General features: G+C 42.5%; 2 protein-coding genes across 4 annotated transcripts in view; one reads left to right on the top strand and one right to left on the bottom strand.

Annotated features, from left to right (window-relative positions):
• LOC123726709 (translation initiation factor IF-2-like) lies at nt 1-885 on the top strand. Its single transcript, XM_045694421.1, has one exon. It carries the CDS (start codon nt 1-3, stop codon nt 883-885), a length of 885 nt encoding a protein of 294 aa, XP_045550377.1.
• Nucleotides 886-6161: 5276 nt separating this feature from the next.
• The window catches only part of LOC106575860 (serine/threonine-protein kinase D3), a 69722-nt gene continuing 53054 nt past the window's right edge, over nt 6162-22829 (bottom strand). For all 3 annotated transcript variants that reach the window (XM_014152601.2, XM_014152681.2, XM_045715011.1), the window contains exons 10-18: nt 22098-22374; nt 20326-20381; nt 19860-19932; nt 18443-18549; nt 10176-10337; nt 9386-9484; nt 9012-9279; nt 8343-8428; nt 6162-8194 (exon numbers count right to left, since the gene is read on the bottom strand). In XM_014152601.2, coding sequence (XP_014008076.1) covers nt 8021-8194; nt 8343-8428; nt 9012-9279; nt 9386-9484; nt 10176-10337; nt 18443-18549; nt 19860-19932; nt 20326-20381; nt 22098-22374 — 1302 coding nt within the window. In that variant the 3' untranslated portion in view covers nt 6162-8020. The remainder of the gene's footprint in view (nt 8195-8342; nt 8429-9011; nt 9280-9385; nt 9485-10175; nt 10338-18442; nt 18550-19859; nt 19933-20325; nt 20382-22097; nt 22375-22829) is intronic.

Below are 22829 nucleotides of genomic sequence, written 5' to 3'. Positions count from 1 at the left end.
ATGGCCAGCGTCCCTGCACAGAGGGAAGGGATCCTCCCAACGGCCAGCGTCCCTGCACAGAGGGAAGGGATCCTCCCAACGGCCAGCGTCCCTGCACAGAGGGAAGGGATCCTCCCAACGGCCAGCGTCCCTGCACAGAGGGAAGGGATCCTCCCAACGGCCAGCGTCCCTGCACAGAGGGAGGGGATCCTCCCCACGGCCAGCGTCCCTGCACAGAGGGAAGGGGATCCTACCAACGGCCAGCGTCCCTGCACAGAGGGAGGGGATCCTCCCAACGGCCAGCGTCCCTGCACAGAGGGAAGGGGTCCTCCCAACGGCCAGCGTCCCTGCACAGAGGGAAGGGGTCCTCCCAACGGCCAGCGTCCCTGCACAGAGGGAAGGGGTCCTCCCCACGGCCAGCGTCCCTGCACAGAGGGAAGGGGTCCTCCCAACGGCCAGCGTCCCTGCACAGAGGGAAGGGGTCCTCCCAACGGCCAGCGTCCCTGCACAGAGGGAAGGGGTCCTCCCAACGGCCAGCGTCCCTGCACAGAGGGAAGGGGTCCTCCCAACGGCCAGCGTCCCTGCACAGAGGGAAGGGATCCTCCCAACGGCCAGCGTCCCTGCACAGAGGGAAGGGGATCCTCCCAACGGCCAGCGTCCCTGCACAGAGGGAAGGGGATCCTCCCAACGGCCAGCGTCCCTGCACAGTGGGAAGGGGATCCTCCCAACGGCCAGCGTCCCTGCACAGAGGGAAGGGGTCCTCCCAACGGCCAGCGTCCCTGCACAGAGGGAAGGGGTCCTCCCCATGGCCAGCGTCCCTGTGAAGAATGGAAACAATCCTCCACAACCACAACCTATCATCCCCATGGTGGCACCATTGTGGTAATGGGATGGTGTAGTGTATAATCCCGCTGCAGATTTCTATTCCAAGAGAAGACGTAATTTATACCTTGTCTAATTAGTAAAGATATTGCCATTGTGAGAGTATGAGAATTAGTTGTGATAGATCAAATGCCTGCTACTCATGTGAGTTTATGGCTGTAATACTTTCATGCGTTGTCTACTTAAAACAGGTTTAGCTCTAGGATTCCCTTTGACTGCCTTGTTACAGAATGTCAGAGCGAAATTGTCCTACCTCTCAACTGGTGATTGTTCTGTATGGTAACATGAGCAGTGTGGCCTGACTTCCCCCTTATTACAGATGTCCGGTATAGATATGTTGAGCATCCTGCTATGATGTCTATCACCAAGCTGGAACACTCAGAGGCCAACCCTCAGAGCCAGACTTGCAGTTGTCCGGTGTCTTAGCCTGAGATGTCTGCTGGCTCAGCTGGGTCTTTGGGATTGGAAAGGTTAATGAGGAGGTTCATCTACCTGAGGATAGAGGCATATCTGTCTGGAAGCTGTTATTAATATTATTTATAGAAACAATTGAGTGGAATAATATTTTTATCTGCGGCTTGATTTACATTGTTATTGTCTTCTTCCTTAGATTGACCGGGATCCAACTCTGCACAGATGGGTCGACAAAACTGAGCCCATGTCTGACGTATACACTTAAATTCAATTCAATTTAAAGCAGTGAAAGACTGTTGTATTTCAACTGTGAGAATGGTCCAAATCATTTAAAAACAAGCTTGCACCACCACCTCCACCGATGAGGATGTATGGATATCAGGGGAACTCTGGTAGTCTCCCCAAAGGAATGAATCCTTACTATATGAAAGGTGAATAATGCTTTATCTCCAAGACTGTACCAAAGCTGCATATCTGGACCCTGCTTGCACTTGCTATAGCTTACATTATGGCAATTAAGGTCAAAGTGATTAAACTGCTAAGTACTTTTTGTGGGATAGGAAAAAACCCAGGATTAATATGAAGAAGATGTGCTCACCAAGGGATGTAGGAGGCTTGGCTTTACCAGATGTTAAATTGTCCAATTTACCATTTGAAATGGCTAAATTGGTGAAGCAATGGGGCAAAATGGGTGCTGGCTTGGATTGGATAACAATAGAACGGGAACTAAGTTATCCTTCCACCCCTGTTGATACTCTGTTACATAGTCTTTACAGGGGAGAGGTCTGTTGATACTCTGTTACATAGTCTTAACAGGGGAGAGGTCTGTTGATACTCTGTTACATAGTCTTAACAGGGGAGAGGTCTGTTGATACTCTGTTACATAGTCTTTACAGGGGAGAGGTCTGTTGATACTCTGTTACATAGTCTTACAGGGGAGAGGTCTGTTGATACTCTGTTACATAGTCTTACAGGGGAGAGGTCTGTTGATACTCTGTTACATAGTCTTACAGGGGAGAGGTCTGTTGATACTCTGTTACATAGTCTAACAGGGGAGAGGTCTGTTGATACTCTGTTACATAGTCTTTACAGGGGAGAGGTCTGTTGATACTCTGTAACATAGTCTAACAGGGGAGAGGTCTGTTGATACTCTGTTACATAGTCTTACAGGGGAGAGGTCTGTTGATACTCTGTTACATAGTCTTTACAGGGGAGAGGTCTGTTGATACTCTGTTACATAGTCTTTACAGGGGAGAGGTCTGTTGATACTCTGTTACATAGTCTTTACAGGGGAGAGGTCTGTTGATACTCTGGTACATAGTCTTTACAGGGGAGAGGTCTGTTGATACTCTGTTACATAGTCTAACAGGGGAGAGGTCTGTTGATACTCTGTTACATAGTCTTTACAGGGGAGAGGTCTGTTGATACTCTGTTACATAGTCTAACAGGGGAGAGGTCTGTTGATACTCTGTTACATAGTCTTCCAGGGGAGAGGTCTGTTGATACTCTGTTACATAGTCTTACAGGGGAGAGGTCTGTTGATACTCTGTTACATAGTCTTACAGGGGAGAGGTCTGTTGATACTCTGTTACATAGTCTTTACAGGGGAGAGGTCTGTTGATACTCTGGTACATAGTCTTACAGGGGAGAGGTCTGTTGATACTCTGTTACATAGTCTAACAGGGGAGAGGTCTGTTGATACTCTGTTACATAGTCTAACAGGGGAGAGGTCTGTTGATACTCTGTTACATAGTCTAACAGGGGAGAGGTCTGTTGATACTCTGTTACATAGTCTTACAGGGGAGAGGTCTGTTGATACTCTGTTACATAGTCTTTACAGGGGAGAGGTCTGTTGATACTCTGGTACATAGTCTTAACAGGGGAGAGGTCTGTTGATACTCTGTTACATAGTCTAACAGGGGAGAGGTCTGTTGATACTCTGTTACATAGTCTAACAGGGGAGAGGTCTGTTGATACTCTGTTACATAGTCTTACAGGGGAGAGGTCTGTTGATACTCTGTTACATAGTCTAACAGGGGAGAGGTCTGTTGATACTCTGTTACATAGTCTTTACAGGGGAGAGGTCTGTTGATACTCTGTTACATAGTCTTACAGGGGAGAGGTCTGTTGATACTCTGTTACATAGTCTAACAGGGGAGAGGTCTGTTGATACTCTGTTACATAGTCTAACAGGGGAGAGGTCTGTTGATACTCTGTTACATAGTCTTACAGGGGAGAGGTCTGTTGATACTCTGTTATATGTGGATTTTCACATCTTAAACAAGGACACTCATCGTGGCACAATCCTAGGCTACAGATAGGAAAGAAGTCTGTGTACTGGAAACAGTGGCTATTGAAAGGAATTCATACTATAGGTGATCTGTACAATGAAGTTTTAATGTCATTACTCATATGCTACAAAATATGATGTGGGAGACAAGGGACATTTCTGGAAATATTTATTAACCGGCTATCAACAAAATCCAGCAAATAACCCAATAGCTGAGTATTTGGAATTGCCCAAACAATAAGCAGTCATATTTTACTCAATATTTAGTCATCTGCAGAGTAAAGACTGTAAAAACCTCAGAACAATATGGCAAATTGACCTTAAGTGTGAAATTGAGGATGATACCTGGTTGAAGATCTTGTCCAGCTCAGGGAGGAACATAAGGGAAGCCAGGGGGAAACTTACTCAATAGAAGATACTACATAGGTCTTATTGGACCCCAACAAGGCTTCATCAGATGTGGCTGACAAACAGTTCTCTGTGTTGGACATGCCAAAAAGACACTGGGACATTTGTACACGCAATATGGTAATGTACATTACTGCTACCTTTCTGGAAGGATGTTTTGAAATGTCTGGAGGAATGGTTGGGCTTAACAATTCCAATTTCACCGAGAATATCTCTTGGGCGATAGAACAGAGTTACCTAATGTAACAAAGTAGGAATTTGCACTGATGACTGTTGGTATGGTTACCGCAGCTAGAGTAATCCTTAGATTTTAGAAGGGTCATTCCACTCCTACTCTGAAACAGTGAATATAGTCAATGTTGGAGGTACAGTTGAAGTCGGAAGTTTACATACACCTTAGCCAAATACATTTAAACTCAGTTTTTCACAATTCCTGACATTTAATCCTAGTAAAAACGCCCTGTCTTAGGTCAGTTAGGATCACCACTATTTTAAGAATGTGAAATGTCAGAATAATAGTAGAGAGTGATTTATTTCAGCTTTCATTTCTTTCATCACATTCCCAGTGGGTCAGAAGTTTACATACAATCAATTAGTATTTGGTAGCATTGCCTTTAAATTGTTTAACTTGGTTCAAATGTTGTGGGTAGCCTTCCACAAGCTTCCCACAATAAGTTGGGTGAATTTTGTCCCATTCCTCCTGACAGAGCTGGTGTAACTGAGTCAGGTTTGTAGGCCTCCTTGCTCGCACACGCTTTTTCAGTTCTGCCCACAAATTTTCTATAGGATTGAGGTCAGGGCTTTTTGATGGCCACTCCAATACCTTGACTTTGTTGTCCTTAAGCCATTTTGCTACAACTTTGGAAGTATGCTTGGGGTCATTGTCCATTTGGAAGACGCATTTGTGACCAAGCTTTAACTTCCTGCCTGATGTCTTGAAATGTTGCTTCAATATATCCACATAATTTTCCTACCTCATGATGCCATCTATTTTGTGAAGCGCACCAGTCCCTCCTGCAGAAAAGCACCCCCACAATATGATGCTGCCACCCCCATGCTTCACAGTTGGGATGGTGTTCTTCGGCTTGCAAGCGTCCCCCTTTTTCCTCCAAACATAACGATGGTCATTATGGCCAAACAGTTGTATTTTTGTTTCATCACACCAGAGGACATTTCTCCAAAAAGTACGATCTTTGTCCCCATGTGCAGTTGCAAACCGTAGTCTGGCTTTTTTATGGCGGTTTTGGAGCAGTGGCATCTTCCTTGCTGAGCGGCCTTTGTTATGTCGATATAGGACTCGTTTTACTGTGGATATAGATACTTTTGTACCCGTTTCCTCCAGCATTTTCAGAAGGTCCTTTGCTGTTGTTCTGGGATTGATTTGCACATTTCGCACAAGTACGTTCATCTCTAGGAGACAGAACGAGTCTCCTTCCTGAGCGGTTTGACGGCTACGTGGTCCCATGGTGTTTATACTTGCGTACTATTGTTTGTACAGATGAACATGGTACCTTCAGGCGTTTGTAAATTGCTCCCAAGGATGAACCAGACTTGTGGAGGTCTACAATTTATTTTCCTGAGGTCTTGGCTGAGATCTTTTCCCATGATGTCAAGCAAAGAGGCACTGAGTTTGAAGGTAGGCCTTGAAGTACACCTCCAGTTGACTCAAATGATGTCAATTAGCCAATGACATTTTCCAGAATTTTCCAAGCTGTTTAAAGGCACAGTCAACTTTGTGTATGTAAACTTCTGACCCACTGGAATTGTGATACAGTGAATTAAGTGAAATAGTCTGTCTGTAAACAATTGTTGGAGAAATTACGTGTCATTGTCATGCACAAAGTAGATGTCCTAACCAACTTGCCAAAACTAAAGTTTGTTAACAAGAAATTTGTGGAGTGGTTGAAAAACGAGTTTTAATGACTCCAACCTAAGTGTATGTAAACTTCTGACTTCAACTGTAGCATCTTATGAGCAAACGTTTGATAGGATTACTGGTAGAAACAAGTTGTCTGGATGTCATGCACAATGTTTTAATGCTGTACAATGTTTTTTTTTTTAATTGTAAAAAGGAAAAAATAAATAACTTTAATAACAAAATACTTAAAAAAAAGAATAATTTAACTCTGAAATTAGATTTGAAGGTTGGAGAAATCTAGTTTTATGACACACAGAAACTGAGACTCAATAGTATGTAAAGAAGTAGAGTTTTATTAAGTGTATTTACTAAAATATACAAAACACTGACACCTGCCAATCCAGCGGCAACACAGACAAGAACAGGAAAATACAAATAGATCCACCTCCATTCTCCCAGAATAACGACCAGTAGAGCCTGAACCAGGATCTATGCTCCCAGTTAATAGCCCACCATAGGCTTTCGGCTACAGCTTCCTCTGGGCATAGGGACTGCTTGAGATGGACACAGGCGTTGAAATGTAGTTAATGGTCGTCAAATCAAAATGTAATTACGGGTGAAACATACTTTGGTAACTTTGGAGGAGACATAAAGCAGTCAAAAGCAGTACAGGAATGTTCATTGAGAAACCAACAGTGCACTGCACTGACATATTCCAGGAATCGGGCTGTATTCACTGTGATATTCAAGGTCAACTCCATGAAAGTAGAAGATAAGGAAAATTTACATTTTATAGAAAAACACAAAAGATTCTCACAATAGGCTATTCTTTCCAAACACTCACCAATGAGTAAAATGTGTTTCTCATCTCTCCGTTTGCTTCACAAATTCAAATGAACGGATAGAACAATGTTGTATACCTTGAACCCATGCGTGGTATTGGCATGATGAAGCCCTTGTAATGAAGGCTTGGTCCCCCATGATAAACCCCGTAGTAAGCCCATTTCTCAGTCCCTCCTGTTCAGCTGGTGTAGCCTGATACAAGGACCTGGAGTGGCCTTGGTTCAACCAAGCCTCTTTCACATATAGTAGACATCTACTGTAATACCTTGAAGGTGTGGTAGTCCCATCACCAGTTTTGCTTTCAACCCTGCTTGCTTGGAATGTACGTAGTAAATCCATTTAGTCAATGAAGTAGAGTGAGCCACAATGATAAGACTGTCATTATAAAAAACGATTAGTTATTGGTCATGGTCTGTGAAAAAACAGGAAAATGGAACATCAATAATATCAATGAGTTGGATGCAGTCTTTTGTCCCTCAGATTTTCGATTTACTTGCTTATATGATAGGTGCTCTACTAATGGCTTTGTATTGCAGCCCTTTTCACAAACTTTATACTACTCACCTACTGTAGGAATTACTGTATCAAGCTCTTACCACAAACGTCAAGTTGTGATGCAGTCAACCGTTTCTGTCCTTTGGTAGTTTTCTCCAGGGAACCTGATGAGGCAGCGCTAACTTTTCAACTTCAAATTGTTAGGGTGGATGGTAGTATAGTGCAAAAAATGTAGCCCCATTAGTAAAATATAACATACAAATGAGAGTTCCAGTTTCATACCGTCAAGGACTGTAAAAACAATCTTGGTATAAGCACAAAGTTATGTTTGCAAATACCTAAGCATTCCAATCTTTCTGTGGATACAAATCCCTTGTAAAAAGTGCCCTTTAAGCTCACTCTGTAAGCCCTTCACAGGTAGAATAGCATACAATTACTTTCACTCCCTATGTTGAGGACATTGTATTTGTTAATTGTCCTTTACCTTGCAATAATGATGCATTTCCTTAAAGGAGCAATGAAATTGAGCTTCATCATAGAATGATTCTACAACATAAAAAAAAAAAAATGTAATGTAAAAAAAGTCCTTCACCCAACGTTTTTGGTTACACTGCCGTGTCATAAAGAGAATCAGGCGCCTCCACAGTGCCACCTGTCTGTTCCCTGTGGCAGTGTCTAACCATAGAGTCTTGGGTCAGAATGTCTCCCTGTCACACAGCCCCTGCACAGGGGTGTCTGATCCTTTCCCAACCATTTTTAAAGGGAATGCTTCCAAAGTTCCATAACCTGCAGAGGTTCCTGTGGTTTTCCTCTTGACGACAACTGTAGCCTGTAAGATGTCCTCCAGGCCACTAGGGGTCCTCCTCCATATCGTCCAGGTTGGGCGCCATGATGAAGTGTTTTGGGTGGATCAGGCTGTGCTCGTCTGCATGCTCCTCCCAGCGCACATCATCACTCTCGTGAGTGATGTAACGCTCGCCACGCCGTGTCTCAAACTCCCTGAGGTCCAGCCATGTCTGGTAGTCCTGAGAGAGAGGGAGAGGAACAGGAGTTATAGCAGGGATCCAATACAATGTCTGCCCTTTTCTAAGTCACATTATGAAACATGTGGGAATGTTTTGTTAGATGTGCCAGTGCCCTGCTTACAGTATAAATTAGGCTAATATGTATTACCTGTAGCCAAGGATGGCTGAGGGACTTGTCCACACTGTACCGCTTCCTCATCTTCACTTGTAGGAGGTTATTAATGAGATCAGTAGCTGTAAGAGGAATAGAGATGTAATGTTAGTCTCGAATTGAGGTAGACATGCAACATCAGTGCTGTCTCTCTACCCACACGTCTGGATCTACCAGCGTGGGTTTCAGACCCTGTGGCTCTTTTACGTGTGGTTTACATGATTCACTGACAAATCTCCCTGCAGCCCCATCTAAATATCCCCCACATAGGCCTACACTACTGTATATGAGAAATCATAGTTCAACTTGGTGGGGGGGGGGCCCAGGACCCGAGTTTGCAAAACCCTTGTCCTACAGCAGGAAATGTGAATTATTATGTGGATTATAATTAATGGACATTTTTGTAGTGGTTGATAGATTTTTTGTAAGGGAAAATCAAGTCAGAAATGTCAAAGTGGAAAATATAAACTTTAGAAACCTTTTTAAACCTCAAATACACTACTAGTTTTAAATTTCATGCATTGCAGGAACGTTTTCCTGCAACAGTGCGATCAAATTAAGATCCTACATCTGTAGTTACGTTACACACTTTACAGAGATGTGTGTCGTCACTTAGCATTCATGCATTTAAATATTATTAAACAGCCTGCCTTCCTTCCTTCATACCTTCTGCAGAGATCTCCTTCCATGGCTGGGGTGGGTACATGAAGGCAGCGTTCTGGATCTGATCGTTAATGTCCTCGTCCTCGTTGAAGGGGAAGGTGCCACTAAGGCTGACGTAAATTATGACCCCCACTGACCACATGTCCAAGGAGCGGTTGTAGCCCTTACTACGCAGCACCTCTGGGGCCAGGTAGGCTGGGGTACCCACCACCGAACGCCTGAACGACTTCTCACCGATGATACGGGCAAAGCCAAAGTCACACAGTTTAACCTGCCAGGACAAAAACAAACACACACATGAGAATGCTACATTGTCTCCTCCACACATTTTATACACATACAATAAATATTTTACTACAAAGACTACTGGTTGTTACCTGAGGGAAGGGTTCTGCTGAGGCCAGCAGCACATTCTCAGGCTTCAGGTCACAGTGGACGATGTTCTTGAAATGCAGATGTCTCAAAGCCACCAGGATCTGTCACAGAACATAGCCCAAAGCCCATGGGTTAGCTATATCAAACCACATCATACCACACAACGACCCATTCATATAACCTTATGGACTCAGTCATAAAATATGTGTAAATAATGGGAGTTGCATTAGTATTTTGGTAGTTAACTAAGCTATTTATAGGTTGGTCACTTTCTTAGGTTCCTTATAAAGACATGATCTCATCTCTGCTGTAGTTGCTACCGCTGCATGCATGTTTATCTGTGGTCCTCTAACCACTCCACACTGCTGCCTGACTCCTGACTTTGACAAAGTCCTGATAAACCACATCAGAGCCAGGCCTGCTGCTAACTGTCATGTGCAGCTCCATGCCTAATGGACCAGCTCGTGTTTGGCCCCGGGGCCCCTCTCTTCTAATTAGCCCACAGACCAGAGCAGAGCAGCGCACCACTACGCCACCGCAGGCTGTAATCCACCGGGAGGGACACGGCGATGATGCCATCCAGACCAGCGCGCCAAGTAAACAATCCCCCCCATATCCACACACCGCAAGAATAAATAGGCCCAGGGTTGAGTCTACTACAGATTGTATAAAGAAAGGGAGAGGGAGGAAAAGAGGGAGAAAGAAAGTGAGAAAGGACAGAGAGATGGAGGGGGAGTTAGAGATGAGATAAGAGAAAAGTGGAGCAAGCAAGAATGGGAGAAAGAGACAGACCTGTGTGACCAGGAACTTGGTGATGCGTTCTGGGAGCTTGCTCTTCTCACTGGACAGGATCATCTCCAACATGTCTCCATGGAGCTTCTCCATGACAACAAACACCCTCTCTGGCGTCTCGAACATACATTCCAGGTTGACGATGCCAGGATGGTGAAGGTTCTAAACGAGGGAGCAAACCTCAGAGTCAACATTCTATACTGTACCATATTTCAGTGTCACCGTTTGAAACTCAGCAAGAATGACTACTGTATTAAAAACAAAAAATAGTGTTAAGTGAGAAGTAGGGATTTGTCTGAAGCTGAAAAAGCAAGGAAATACACGAGCACCACAATCCCTACTTCACCCATGCTCTACCAAGGTTTTCCAGCACACAGCTTTGACCTACTACAGTAGTTATGTTGGTCTATTGTACTTCAAACTATGTGGAGGCAGGATGCTTAGGATTCAAACCTTTTCAAACAGCCTAATTCATACTCTTAGAGGTGGTGTTCCCCCAATAATGTGATTTGTACAACACACAATTTAAAGTATTGGATTCTTCACACACCATACTAATCCCAGTCCGCTACCTTTTTCAATCGTTTTAAAATTATATGAAAGCATACTTTGAGCAAGTTGTTATGCTTGTAGTAATGTGATGGCTGCCTGTATTTCCTTAAACCTTTATTTTATCACAACAGTTGTAGTGTGTTGAGCACTGTCACTCATATATAGAGGTCTATAGAGCCTGTCTGCATTCCTGATTTCTGTAACCGTTAGCTTACCTGTGTAATATTTACATAAGCTCAGAAACACTTGTTTTGCAAACATGGTTCAGTTTTATCAATTGCCGTGCTGATCAATGGGCAGGTTATTACCTCTGTCAAATGACTATGTACCTTAAAGTTGTATGTATTTGTATTTATTTTTTGCAATAAAGATGGTGACGCTACAATAATACACATTTACAATAGGCCAATATCTAAATATACATACAGCCTAATGAGATACAGTGCATTCGGAAAGTATTCAGACCCCTTGACTTTATCCACATTTTGTTACATTACAGCCTTATTCTAAAAATGATAAAATCGTTTTTTCCCTTCATCAATCTACACAATATACCCAATAATAACAAAGCAAAAACTGTTTTTTAGAAATGTTTGCAAATGTATTAGAAAAAAAAAGAAATACAGAAACATTTACATAAGTATTCAGACCCTTTACTCAGTACTGTCCCGTTCTGTGAGCTTGTCCCGTTCTTGCTCCTAGACGTTTCCACGTCACAATAACAGCACTTATAGTTGCCCGGGGCAGCTCTAGCAGGGAAGAAATTGGATGAACTGACTTGTTGGAAAGGTGGCATGCTATCACTGAGCTCTTCAGTAAGGCCGTTCTACTGAAAATGTTTGTCTATGGAGATTGCATGGCAGTGTGCTTGATTTTATACAACTGTCAGCAACAGGTGTGGCTGAAATAGCAGAATCCACTAATTTGAAGGGGTGTCCATACACAGTACCAGTAAAAAGTTTTTCTTATTTTTACTATTTTCCACATTGTAGAATAATAGTGAAGACATCAACATTATGAAATAACACACATGGAATCATGTAGTAACCAAAAAAGTGTTAAACAAATCAAAGTATATTTTATATATGAGGTTCTTCAAAGTAGCCAAACTTTCACTTGATGACAGCTTTGCACACTCTTGGCATTCTCTCAACCAATTTCATGAGGTAGTCACCTGGAATGCATTTCAATTAACTGGTGTGCCTTGTTAAAAGTTCATTTGTAGAATTTCTTTCCTTCTTACTGCGTTTAAGACAATCAGTTGTGTTGTGACAAGGTAGGGGTGGTATACAGAAGATAGCCCTATTTGGTAAAAGACCAAGTCCACATTATGGCAAGAACAGCTCAAATAAGCAAAGATACAGAACATTTCAAGAACTTTTCAAGTTCAGTCGCAAAAAACGTCAAGCGCCATGATGAAACTGGCTCTCATGTGGACCACCACAGGAAAGGAAGACCAAGAGTTACCTCTGCTGCAGAGGATAGGAGTTAACTGCACCTCAGATTGCAGCCCAAATAAATGCTTCACGGAGTTCAAGTAACAGACACATCTCAACATCAACTGTTCAAAGGAGACTGCGTGAATCAGGCCTTCATGGTCAAATTGCTGCAAAGAAACCACTGCTAAAGGACACCAATAAGAAGAAGAGACTTGCATGGGCAAAGAAACACAAGCAATGGACATTAGACTGGTGGAAATCTGTCCTTTGAGATTTTTGGTTCCAACCGCAGTGTCTTCGTGAGACGCAGAGTAGGTGAATGGATGATCTCCACATGTGTGGTTCCCACCGTGAAGCATGGAGGAGGTGGTGTGATGATGGGGGGGATGCTGGTGAAACTGTCTGATTTATTTAGATTTCAAGGCACACTTAACCAGCATGGCTACCACAGCATTCTGCAGCAATACGCCATCCCATCTGGTTTGCGCTTAGTGGGACTATAATTTCTTTTTCAACAGGACAATGACCTAAAACACACCTCCAGATTGTGTAATGGCTATTTGACCGAGGAGAGTGATGGAGTGCTGCATCGGATGACCTGCCTTCCACAATCACCCGACCTCAACCCAATTGAGACGGTTTGGGATGAGTTGGACTGCAGAGTGAAGGAAAAGCAGCAAACAAGTGCTCAGCATATGTGGGAACTCCTTCGAGACTGTTGGAAAAGCATTCCAGGTGAAGCTGGTTGAGAGAATGCCAAGAGTTTGCAAAGCTACAAATCAAGGAAAGGGTGGCTACTTCGGGCCAAAGAGTTCAATCTTGGTTTCATCAGACCAGAGAATCTTGTTTCTCATGGTCTGAGAGTCTTTAGGTGCCTTTTGGAAAACTCCAAGTGGGCTGTCGTGTGCTTCCGTCTGGCCACTCTACCATAAAGGCCTAATTGGTGGAGTGCTGCAGAGATGGTTGTCCTTCTGGAAGGTTCTCCCATCTCCACAGAGGAACTTCTAGAGCTCTGTCAGAGTCACCATCGGGTGCTTGCTCACCTCCCTGACCAAGGCCCTTCTGCCCCGATTGTTCAGTTTGGTTAGGCGGCCAGCTCTAGGAAGAGTCTTGGTGGTTCCAAACTTCTTATATTTAAGAATGATGGAAGCTACTGTGTTCTTGGGGACCACCAATGCTGCAGAAATGTTTTGGCACCCTTCCCCAGATCTGTGCCTCGACACAATCCTGTTTCGGAGCTCTACGGACAATTCCTTTGACCCCACAGCTTAGTTTTTGCTCTGACATGCACTGCCAACTGTGGGAGCTTTTATAGACAGGTGTGAGCCTTTCCAAATCATGTCCAATCAATTGAATTTACCACAGGTGGACTCCAAAAAAGTTGTATAAACATCTCAAGGATGATCAATGGAAACAGGATGCACCTGAGATCAATTTTGAGCCTCATAACAAAAGGTATGTATACTTATGTAAATAAGGTATTTCTGTTTTTTTAGTTTTAATGAATTTGCTACAATTAAAAAAAAAACTGTTTTTGATTTGTCATTATGGGGTATTGTGTGTAGATTGCTGAGGAAATTGTTATATTTAATCAATTTTAGAATAAGGCTGTAACGTAACAAAATTTGGAAAAAGTCAAGGGGTCTGAATACTTTCCGAAGGCACTGTATATAAGGAAATCAGTCAATCAATTGAAATAAATGAATTAGGACCTCATCTATGGATTTCAAATGACTGGGCAAGGACGCAGCCATGGGTGGGCCAATCAGATTGAAGTTTTCCCCACAAAATGGCTTGATTACAGACAGAAATTCTCCTCAGCAGCACCTCAGACAATCCCGCAGGTAAAGAAGCAGGATGTGGAGGTCCTGGGCTGGTGTGGTTACACGTGGTCTGCAGCTGTGAGGCCGGTTGGAAGTGCTGCCATACTCTATAAAACGATGTTGGAAGCGACTTATGAGAGAGAAATTAACATGAAATTATCTGGGAACAGCTCTGGTGGACATTCCTGCAGTCAACATGCCAATTGCATGCTCCCTCAAAAATTGAGCCATCTGTGGCATTGTGCTGTCTGACAAAACTGCACATTTTAGATTGGCCATTTATTGTCCCCAGCACAAGGTTCACCTATGTAATGATCCTGCTGTTTAATCAGATTCTTGATATGCCACACCTGTCAAATGGGTGGATCATCTTGGAAAAGGAGAAATTCTCACTAACAATGATGTAAACAAATTTGTGCACAAAATTTTAGAGCAATTAGCTTTTTGTGTGTATGGAAAACCAACACTTTACATGTTGCGTTTATATTTTTGTGCAGTATATAGTATAGACAGTGCTTTTGGAATATATTCAGACCACTTCCCTTTTTCCACATTTTGTTACTTTACAGACTTATTCTAAAATGGATTAAATATTTTTTTCCTCATCAATCTACCACAATACTCCATAATGACAAAGCGAAAACAGGTTTTTAGAAATTGTTGCAAATGTATTAAAAACAAAAATATACTGTGTGTGTGTGTATAGACAGCACAATGCCACAGATGGCTCAAATATATATATATATATATTAGTTGAAGTCGAAAGTTTACATACCCTTAGGTTAGAGTCATTACAACTTGTTTTTCAACCACTCCACAAATTTCTTGTTAACAAACTATAGTTTTGGCAAGTCGGTCAGGACATCTACTTTGTGCATGACACAAGTAATTTTTCCAACAATTGTTTACAGACAGATTATTTCACTATATCACAATGTATTTCAAGGCCTACCTTCAAACTCAGTGCCTCTTTGCTTGACATCATGGGAAAATCAAAAGAAATCAGCCAAGACCTCAAGAAAATAAATAAATAGTAGACCTCCACAAGTCTGGTTCATCCTTGGGAGCAATTTACAAACGCCTGAATGTACCACGTTCATCTGTACAAACAATAGTACGCAAGTATAAACACCATGGGACCACGCAGCCGTCAAACCGCTCAGGAAGGAGACTCGTTCTGTCTCCTAGAGATCAACGTACTTTGGTGCGAAAAGTGCAAATCAATCCCAGAACAACAGCAAAGGACCTTGTGAAGATGCTGGAGGAAACAGGTACAAAAGTATCTATATCCACAGTAAAACGAGTCCTATAGTGACATAACCTGAAAGACCGCTCAGCAAGGAAGAAGACACTGCTCCAAAACCGACATAAAAAAGCCAGACTACGGTTTGCAACTGCACATGGGGACAAAGATTGTACTTTTTGGAGAAATGTCCTCTGGTCTGATGAAACAAAAATAGAACTGTTTGGCCATAATGACCATCGTTATGTTTGGAGGAAAAAGAGGGAGGCTTGCAAGCCTTAGAACACCATCCCAACTGTGAAGTATGGGGGTGGCAGCATCATGTTGTGGGGGTACTTTGCTGCAGGTGGGACTGGTGCACTTCACAAAATAGATGGCATCAAAATTATGTGGATATATTGAAGCAACATCTCAAGACATCGGTCAGGAAGTTAAAGCTTGGTCGCAAATGAGTCTTCCAAATGGACAATGACCCCAAGCATACTTCCAAAGTTGTGGCAAAATGGCTTAAGGACAACAAAGTCAATGTATTGGCGTGGCCATCACAAAGCCCTGACCTCAATCCTATTGACAATTTGTTGGCAGAACTGAAAAAGCATGTGCGAGCAAGGAGGCCTACAAACATGACTCAGCTACACCAGCTCTGTCAGGAGGAATGGGCCAAAATTCACCCAACTTATTGTGGGAAGCTTGTGGAAGGCTACCCGAAATGTTTGACCTAAGTTAAACAATTTAAAGGCAATGCTACCAAATACTAATTGAGTGTAAGTAAACTTCTGACCCACTGGGAATGTGATGAAAGAAATGAAAGCTGAAAGAAATCATTCTCTCTACTATTATTCTGACATTTCACATTCTTAAAATAAAGTGGTGATCCTAACTGACCTAAAACGGGGAATTTTTACTTGGATTAAATGTCAGGAATTGTGAAAAACTGAGTTTAAATGTATTTGGCTAAGGTGTATGTAAACTTCCGACTTCAACTGTATATTATTTTAATAGAGGCCCAGTTTCCCAAAAGCATCTTAAGGCTAACTTCATCATTAGAACCTTCGTAGGCACATTGTTAAATCTCAGAGCTGTTTCCCAAAACCATCATTACTACAGTTGCACTTGAAAACACTCGTTATTTACCGACTGCCTCAGACCACTTATAGAACAGCTAACCGGATCTCCGCTAAACATAGAATCAAGATGTTTATCTGTCTCTCTGTGACTGCCAATAACATATGTGAGAACTCCTTCAAGACTGTTGGAAAAGCATTCCTCATGAAGCTGGTTGAGAGAATGCCAAGAGTGTGCAAAGCTGTCATCAAGGCAAAGGGTGGCTACTTTTTTTATTTATTTTTAATTTGTATTTATTTATTTCACCTTTATTTAACCAGGTAGGCAAGTTGAGAACAAGTTCTCATTTACAATTGCGACCTGGCCAAGATAAAGCAAAGCAGTTCGACACATACAACAACACAGAGTTACACATGGAGTAAAACAAATATACAGTCAATAATACAGTAGAAAAATAAGTGAGGTGAGATAAGGGAGGTAAAGGCAAAAAAAGGCCATGGTGGCAAAGTAAATACAATATAGCAAGTAAAACACTGGAATAGTAGATTTGTAGTGGAAGAAAGTGCAAAGTAGAAATAGAAATAATGGGGTGCAAAGGAGCAAAAATAAATAAATAAATACAGTAGGGGAAGGGGTAGTTGTTTGGGCTAAATGATAGATGGGCTATCTACAGGTGCAGTGATCTGTGAGCTGCTCTGACAGCTGGTGCTTAAAGCACTTTGAAGAACTTTGAAGAATCCATATATGTTATTTTGTGAAGAATGATTCCATGTGTGTTATTTCATAGTTTTGATGTCTTCACTATTATTCTACAATGTAGAAAATAGTAAAAATTATGAAAAACCCTGGAATGACTAGGTATGTCCAAACTTTTGAATGGTACTGTACATCTTTTAAACTTCCTAAAAATGCATATATTCACCTTTCATTCAGAACCTAAAATTAACCTAACTTCAATGTCTGAAAAATACATATTTTAAATGTAAATTTGCTTACTGGGTTCAAATTTTTCGGTAACATACTGAAAAGTAACTTGACACCGTTGATCAGTCAGCGCAAATTTTGATTAAAATGGCATGAAGAAAATTTGATTGATGACAAAGGAGGCAGTGTACTGAATTAATGCATCATAAGGTAAGAGCTTGGGTTTGTTCTGGATGCTCTAACAGCGACGTCTCAGTCTTGTGTGTTGATCTAGCTAATTGTGTTCACTTACTACAATGCACAGCCCATGCGCTACTTGCATGTGCATTGGCCGGGTTTAGATTCAACAGCTTTTTTATCAACTACAGTTTGTGTTGTGAGAGGCTGGTCTTGGTTGAGGAAATGTAGCTTAGCTAGCAGTTGTTTGTGCTGAAACTGACATCTGGCTCCACATGATGCTAGCTAGCCAGTTGGACAGTAACATGCCTGAGTAGCGTGGCAGTTTCCCAGTTAGCAGCGTTTCCCAAAGTTCAAAAAGTTTGATGTTGACAATAAACTTTACTAAGCTAGCCAGCCAGCTTTGCTTTATGGAAGAATGTAGCTATCTATGATATATTATCAACATTGCGTTATGGTCTATGATCTATAAAGCTATGTTACAGTCTCGTTGGCGTGTACCTGTAGCTACTGGCTATAGCAGCGGGGACGTTTGCTAGCTTACTTGTTTGTGCTCTGATTTAGTCCAATATACCTAGCTAGCTAGCTTCCTTTGCTTGTAGCTTGATTATCATCCGACTGGTGTTAGCTAGCTAGCTGTTGCTGGTCCCGGTTTTAGAAATCTGAGATTCTGAAAATATATTAGCAGTGTCAGAAAATATATTAGCAGTGTCAGAAAATATATTAGCAGTGTCAGAAATGCTACAGAAAGGTAGCACATCGTTGGTTCTCTATTGGCATGTGAGAGTGATAAATTATACATTTAATTAAAACTTTTGCCCCACAAATGCATTCAGTCCAAAAAGTGGCAAGTCTAATGTTCTCTTTATGGACGCTGTAATCAGACGCCTAGATATTGAGCTAGGTTTGGGCAATACATTTTATTTTTTCCTAATGCTAACGACTGTGTTAAAAATCCGGTATGTGGTTCTCGGTAGCTTCAATCAATCCCTACTACAGTCGGCTATAATACATCTGACTGGTACGACATGTTCTATGTGGTACCTGGAGAATGGCCACTTCATTCCTCAGTTGGCTCTCCTGCTTGGTAGGGAACCTCATTTTGTCAATCACCTTGATGGCAACATCTCTTCCAGTCTTTCTGTGTTTCCCTGCCAACAGAAATAAATAAGTGTGAACCGTGTACATACAGTAACAATTATAAAAAGTATTTGGACACCAGTTGCAGATAAGGGGTAAAGAAAATCAAGCACACAGCCATGCAAAAATCTCCATAGACAAACACTGGCAATAAAATGGCATTACTGAACAGCTCAGGGACTTTAAACGTGGCACCACAATAGGATGCCACCTGTTCAACAAGTCAGTTTGTCAAATTTCTGCCCTGCTAGAGCTGCCTCGGTCAACTGTAAGTGCTGTTATTATGAAGTGGAAACGTCTAGGAGCAACAACGGCTCATCCACGAAGTGGTAGGCCACACAAGCTCACAGAATGGGACAGCTGAGTGCTGAAGCACGTAAAAATCGTCTGTCCTCAGTTGCAACACTCATTACTGAGTTCCAAACTGCCCCTGGAAGCAACGTCAGCACAAGAACTGTTTGTCGGGAGCTTCATGAAATGGGTTTCCATGGCTGAGCGCAAGCTTAAGATCACCATGTGCAATGCTAAGTGTCAGCTGGAGTGGTGTAAAGCTCACCGCCAATGGACTCTGGAGCAGTGGAAACACGCTCTCTGGAGTGATGAATCACGGTTCACCATCTGGCAGTCCGACGGACGAATCTGGGTTTGGCGGATGGCAGGAGAACGCTACCTGCTCGAATGCATAGTGCCAACTGTAAAGTTTAATAGAAGAGGGATAATGGTCTGGGGCTGTTTTTCATGGTTCGGGTTAGCCCACTTAGTTCCAGTGAAGGGAAATCTTAATGCTACAGCATACAATGACATTGTAGGCTTTTCTGTGCTTCCAACTTTGTGGCAAACGTTTTTGGAAGTCCCTTTCCTGTTTCAGCATGACAATGCCCCCGTGCACAAATCGAGGTCCATACAGAAATAGTTTGTTGAGATCGGTGTGGAAGAACTTGACTGGCCTGCACAGAGCCTTGACCTCAACCTGACCTCGAACACCTTTGCGATGAATTGGAATGCAGACTGTGAGCCAGGCCTAATCGCCCAACATCAGTGCCTGACCTCACTAATGCTCTTGTGGCTGAATGGATGCATGTCCCAAATGCAATGTTCCAACATTTAATGGATAGCCTTCCAAGATCAGTGGAGGCTGTTATAGCAGCAAAGGGGGACTAAATCCATATTAATGGCCACGATTTTGGAATGAGATGTTCGACGAGCAGGTGTCCACATACTTTTGGTCATGTAGTGTATATACAGTATCATAAAGATTGATATGTTTTGGTTTGGGTTGAGAGAATACAATTAATCAAAACATGGATATCCAGGCACATACCTCCATACACAATCCCAAACTGACCAGATCCTAGAACCTCGTCAGAGAAGATCTGGTACACCGAGCTGATATCCTACAGAGTGGAAAACGCTTTAGTATTACTAAAGTTTATTACATCTATTAGTAAAGGGTAATGCTAGTGCTAATACACATTTAACTGTGGGTTTACACTGCTATATGTTTACACTGCTATATCATCAATTGAATAGATGTCGTTGTATTGGTATGGTCTTTGAGATGCCAAATAGGTCACTTTCACTCAATGCAGAAGTATAGCACACATCAATATCCCCATTTCCCATAACAAGGGTATCTGTGACTGTCTTTAAAAAAAAATTCATACAGTTTACATGCAGTGTTTAATGGTCAATGAAGAATGCAGAAGTAAAAGAGGAAAATGTATAACTGCACACACGCACATACAGAGAAATTGTGCAAGATTGTCCGTAAAAGTTACCATACTCACCACATTCTCCTTTATCTGGCAGTTCGACACAGATATGCTGACAGACAACTCCTGTTCTGGTGGAGGAAACAAAAGTTTTCACTTTAAACAGTACAAATGCACAAAGTACTCAATGTATACCTAACTTATCAAAAACAGAGATACATTTCTCATGTTTTCACGTCCTTAAAGCCTATCACAGCTGCTTGGACTACACACAGCAGATACAATAATGACCCTTTCAAATTGATTAGGAAAGATATGTGTTATTGAACGGCATAACTATGTGTTGCATTTCATAGTAAGTGTTATGGGAGCCTCCCTGAGGCCAATATTCAGTCATGGGGTTTTAAAGTCACGTTTTACCACACAGTGGCGCAGCGGTCTAAGGCACTGCATCTCAGTGCTTGAGGCGTCACTACAGACACCCTGGTTTGAATCAAGGCTGTATGACAATCGGCTGTTATTGGGAGTCTCATATGGCGGCGCACAATTGGCCCAGCGTCGTCCGGGTTTGGCCGGTGTAGGCCGTCATTGTAAATAAGAATTTGTTCTTAACGGACTTGTCTAGTTAAATAAAATAAATTAAAACATAGTAATAGTAATAATGAATGAAAAATAATCTTATGATCAACAATGTGTGTCCTCCTGTATTTGTCATTGAGTAAGAAGCATAGTATTGCACTGTTGGGCACGAGGCTGAGTCTCTGCAGCTTGTTGTTATTTCAGGGTGGTTGGATAGCGAGGGGTAATAGAGTGGTGGGCCTCATCTGTTTGGCATTATCACCCTCACAATCTATCTGATTTACACCACAATTCATGGCCAGCTAAATGACCTCCAGGGGCGCTCATCTCATCTCCACTTTAACACAAATACATTACCAAACATTAAATCATGCCCTGGTGATTGTGGGCACTGAACCACAAGTGTGTTTATTTAATAACCTAAAGGTAAAAAAATACCACTAATCTGATTCGGCCATCTTCATTATTAGATTAAGGTGCATTACTGTATTGGATGTAATGGAAGAGGAAGGTGCATTTTAACACACACATATAATCCCCTGAATCTATGTCAGGTTTCAGGTGTCCGCCATGTGCCCACAGGTGAGCAACAGGTTGAATGTGCCACCTTGACTCTATAGCCCCTAAGATCATCATAATTATTAGAATCAAATTCATTATCATCCATCATCATCATCATAGGAGGGAAGAGGTAAACCATGGCTTCTCAATTCAAGGCTCTGCTGTGTCTGTAGGTAGTCATATCTGGTGATGTTCCTGTGTGGCTCAGTTAGTGGAGAATGGCGCTTGCAATGCCAGGGTTGTGGGTTCGAATCCCACGGGGGACCAGCTACAAAAAGAATAATGCACTCACTACTGTAAATCTCTCTGGATAAGAGCGTCTGCTAAATGACAAAAATGTCAAATGCCATTGTCGTTATCTCAAAACAAGACTGACTGCTTACTCACTTCAGAACATCACCTCACCTTACTTGACCTTAACTCAGGATTCAAGCATTTAATGGGGACTCTTTTGGCACACATATAAAAATCAAACCACTAAATTACCACAATATGGGATTAGCCATTTTATGTGCATAAATAGTACTATTTCCATCGCTCACATAATCAAATTTCATACCACCTTTCCAGTGCTAGTGCCATTATCTACAATGTGTCAAATATATGCCAATGCTACTTCCAATAGAAATAACTAATGTATACACGCATGATCAGTAGCCTAAAGCGATGTCTACCATGTTAACAGTAGAAAATGGTCCTGTACTCACTGTGGTCCTTGCTCTGCCCGGCTTTGGTGGCCACACTGGGCTGGGGCGTGGCAGGCATCAGGGCCTGCCGGATGGCCTTCTCCCAGCCCTGGGCCACCTCCATGCCCATGCCTGAAGCTGCCAAAGCGGGGCTGTCGTAGTGGACCCCGTGGTTCTCCCCTACATAGTAGACCATGGTGGAGGTGATGATTTCAAAGCAGTGTGGGTTGCTGCTCTGGGCTAGGCTGCTAAAGTCGCTTGACTGTTCCACCTGCAGGATCTCTGAGAGAGGGATCTCCTGTGAGCCATGAGGGAAGGAGGGAGAGAGACAGACACCAGGGTCATAACAGACACAAACAAAGAGAGCCATGCCATCACCGCTAGTGATTGGGGAGAGAGAGACACAGAAGACAAATACAACCATGATAGACAGAAAATACCACAGCCTAGTGAACAGTCAAACTGAGAAAGAGAAGTCACTGAATCAATCACTAGCAAGACAGAAAGTCAGATCAGATGGAAGCAGACACCAAATCCTTTGCAGAGTTCAGAGGTAACTGCTGAAAAATGCTCTTCCGCTTAGCACGCGTACCAGAAAGAGTAACCCAAAGTTAGACCAAGTCCCTTCCCACGGTGTAGTGTATCCACAGCCCCTGCCTAGTGCACAGCCTCTGTCTGACAGACCCTTACAGAAGTGGCACGAGGGACAGTTTGAGCACACTTTAAAAGTCCTCTTTCCCTCCAGCCTCACTA

Source organism: Salmo salar, chromosome ssa01 (genome assembly GCF_905237065.1).
Source record: "Salmo salar chromosome ssa01, Ssal_v3.1, whole genome shotgun sequence".
NCBI classification, from domain to species: Eukaryota; Metazoa; Chordata; class Actinopteri; order Salmoniformes; family Salmonidae; genus Salmo; species Salmo salar.
Note: the sequence above shows the minus strand (reverse complement) of the source record. Positions and strands in the feature narration are given on the sequence as shown.

Bases quoted from the DNA above. Each gene is read 5' to 3' on its own strand.
- LOC123726709 (XM_045694421.1), top strand. From the start codon at position 1: ATGGCCAGCGTCCCTGCACAGAGGGAAGGGATCCTCCCAACGGCCAGC.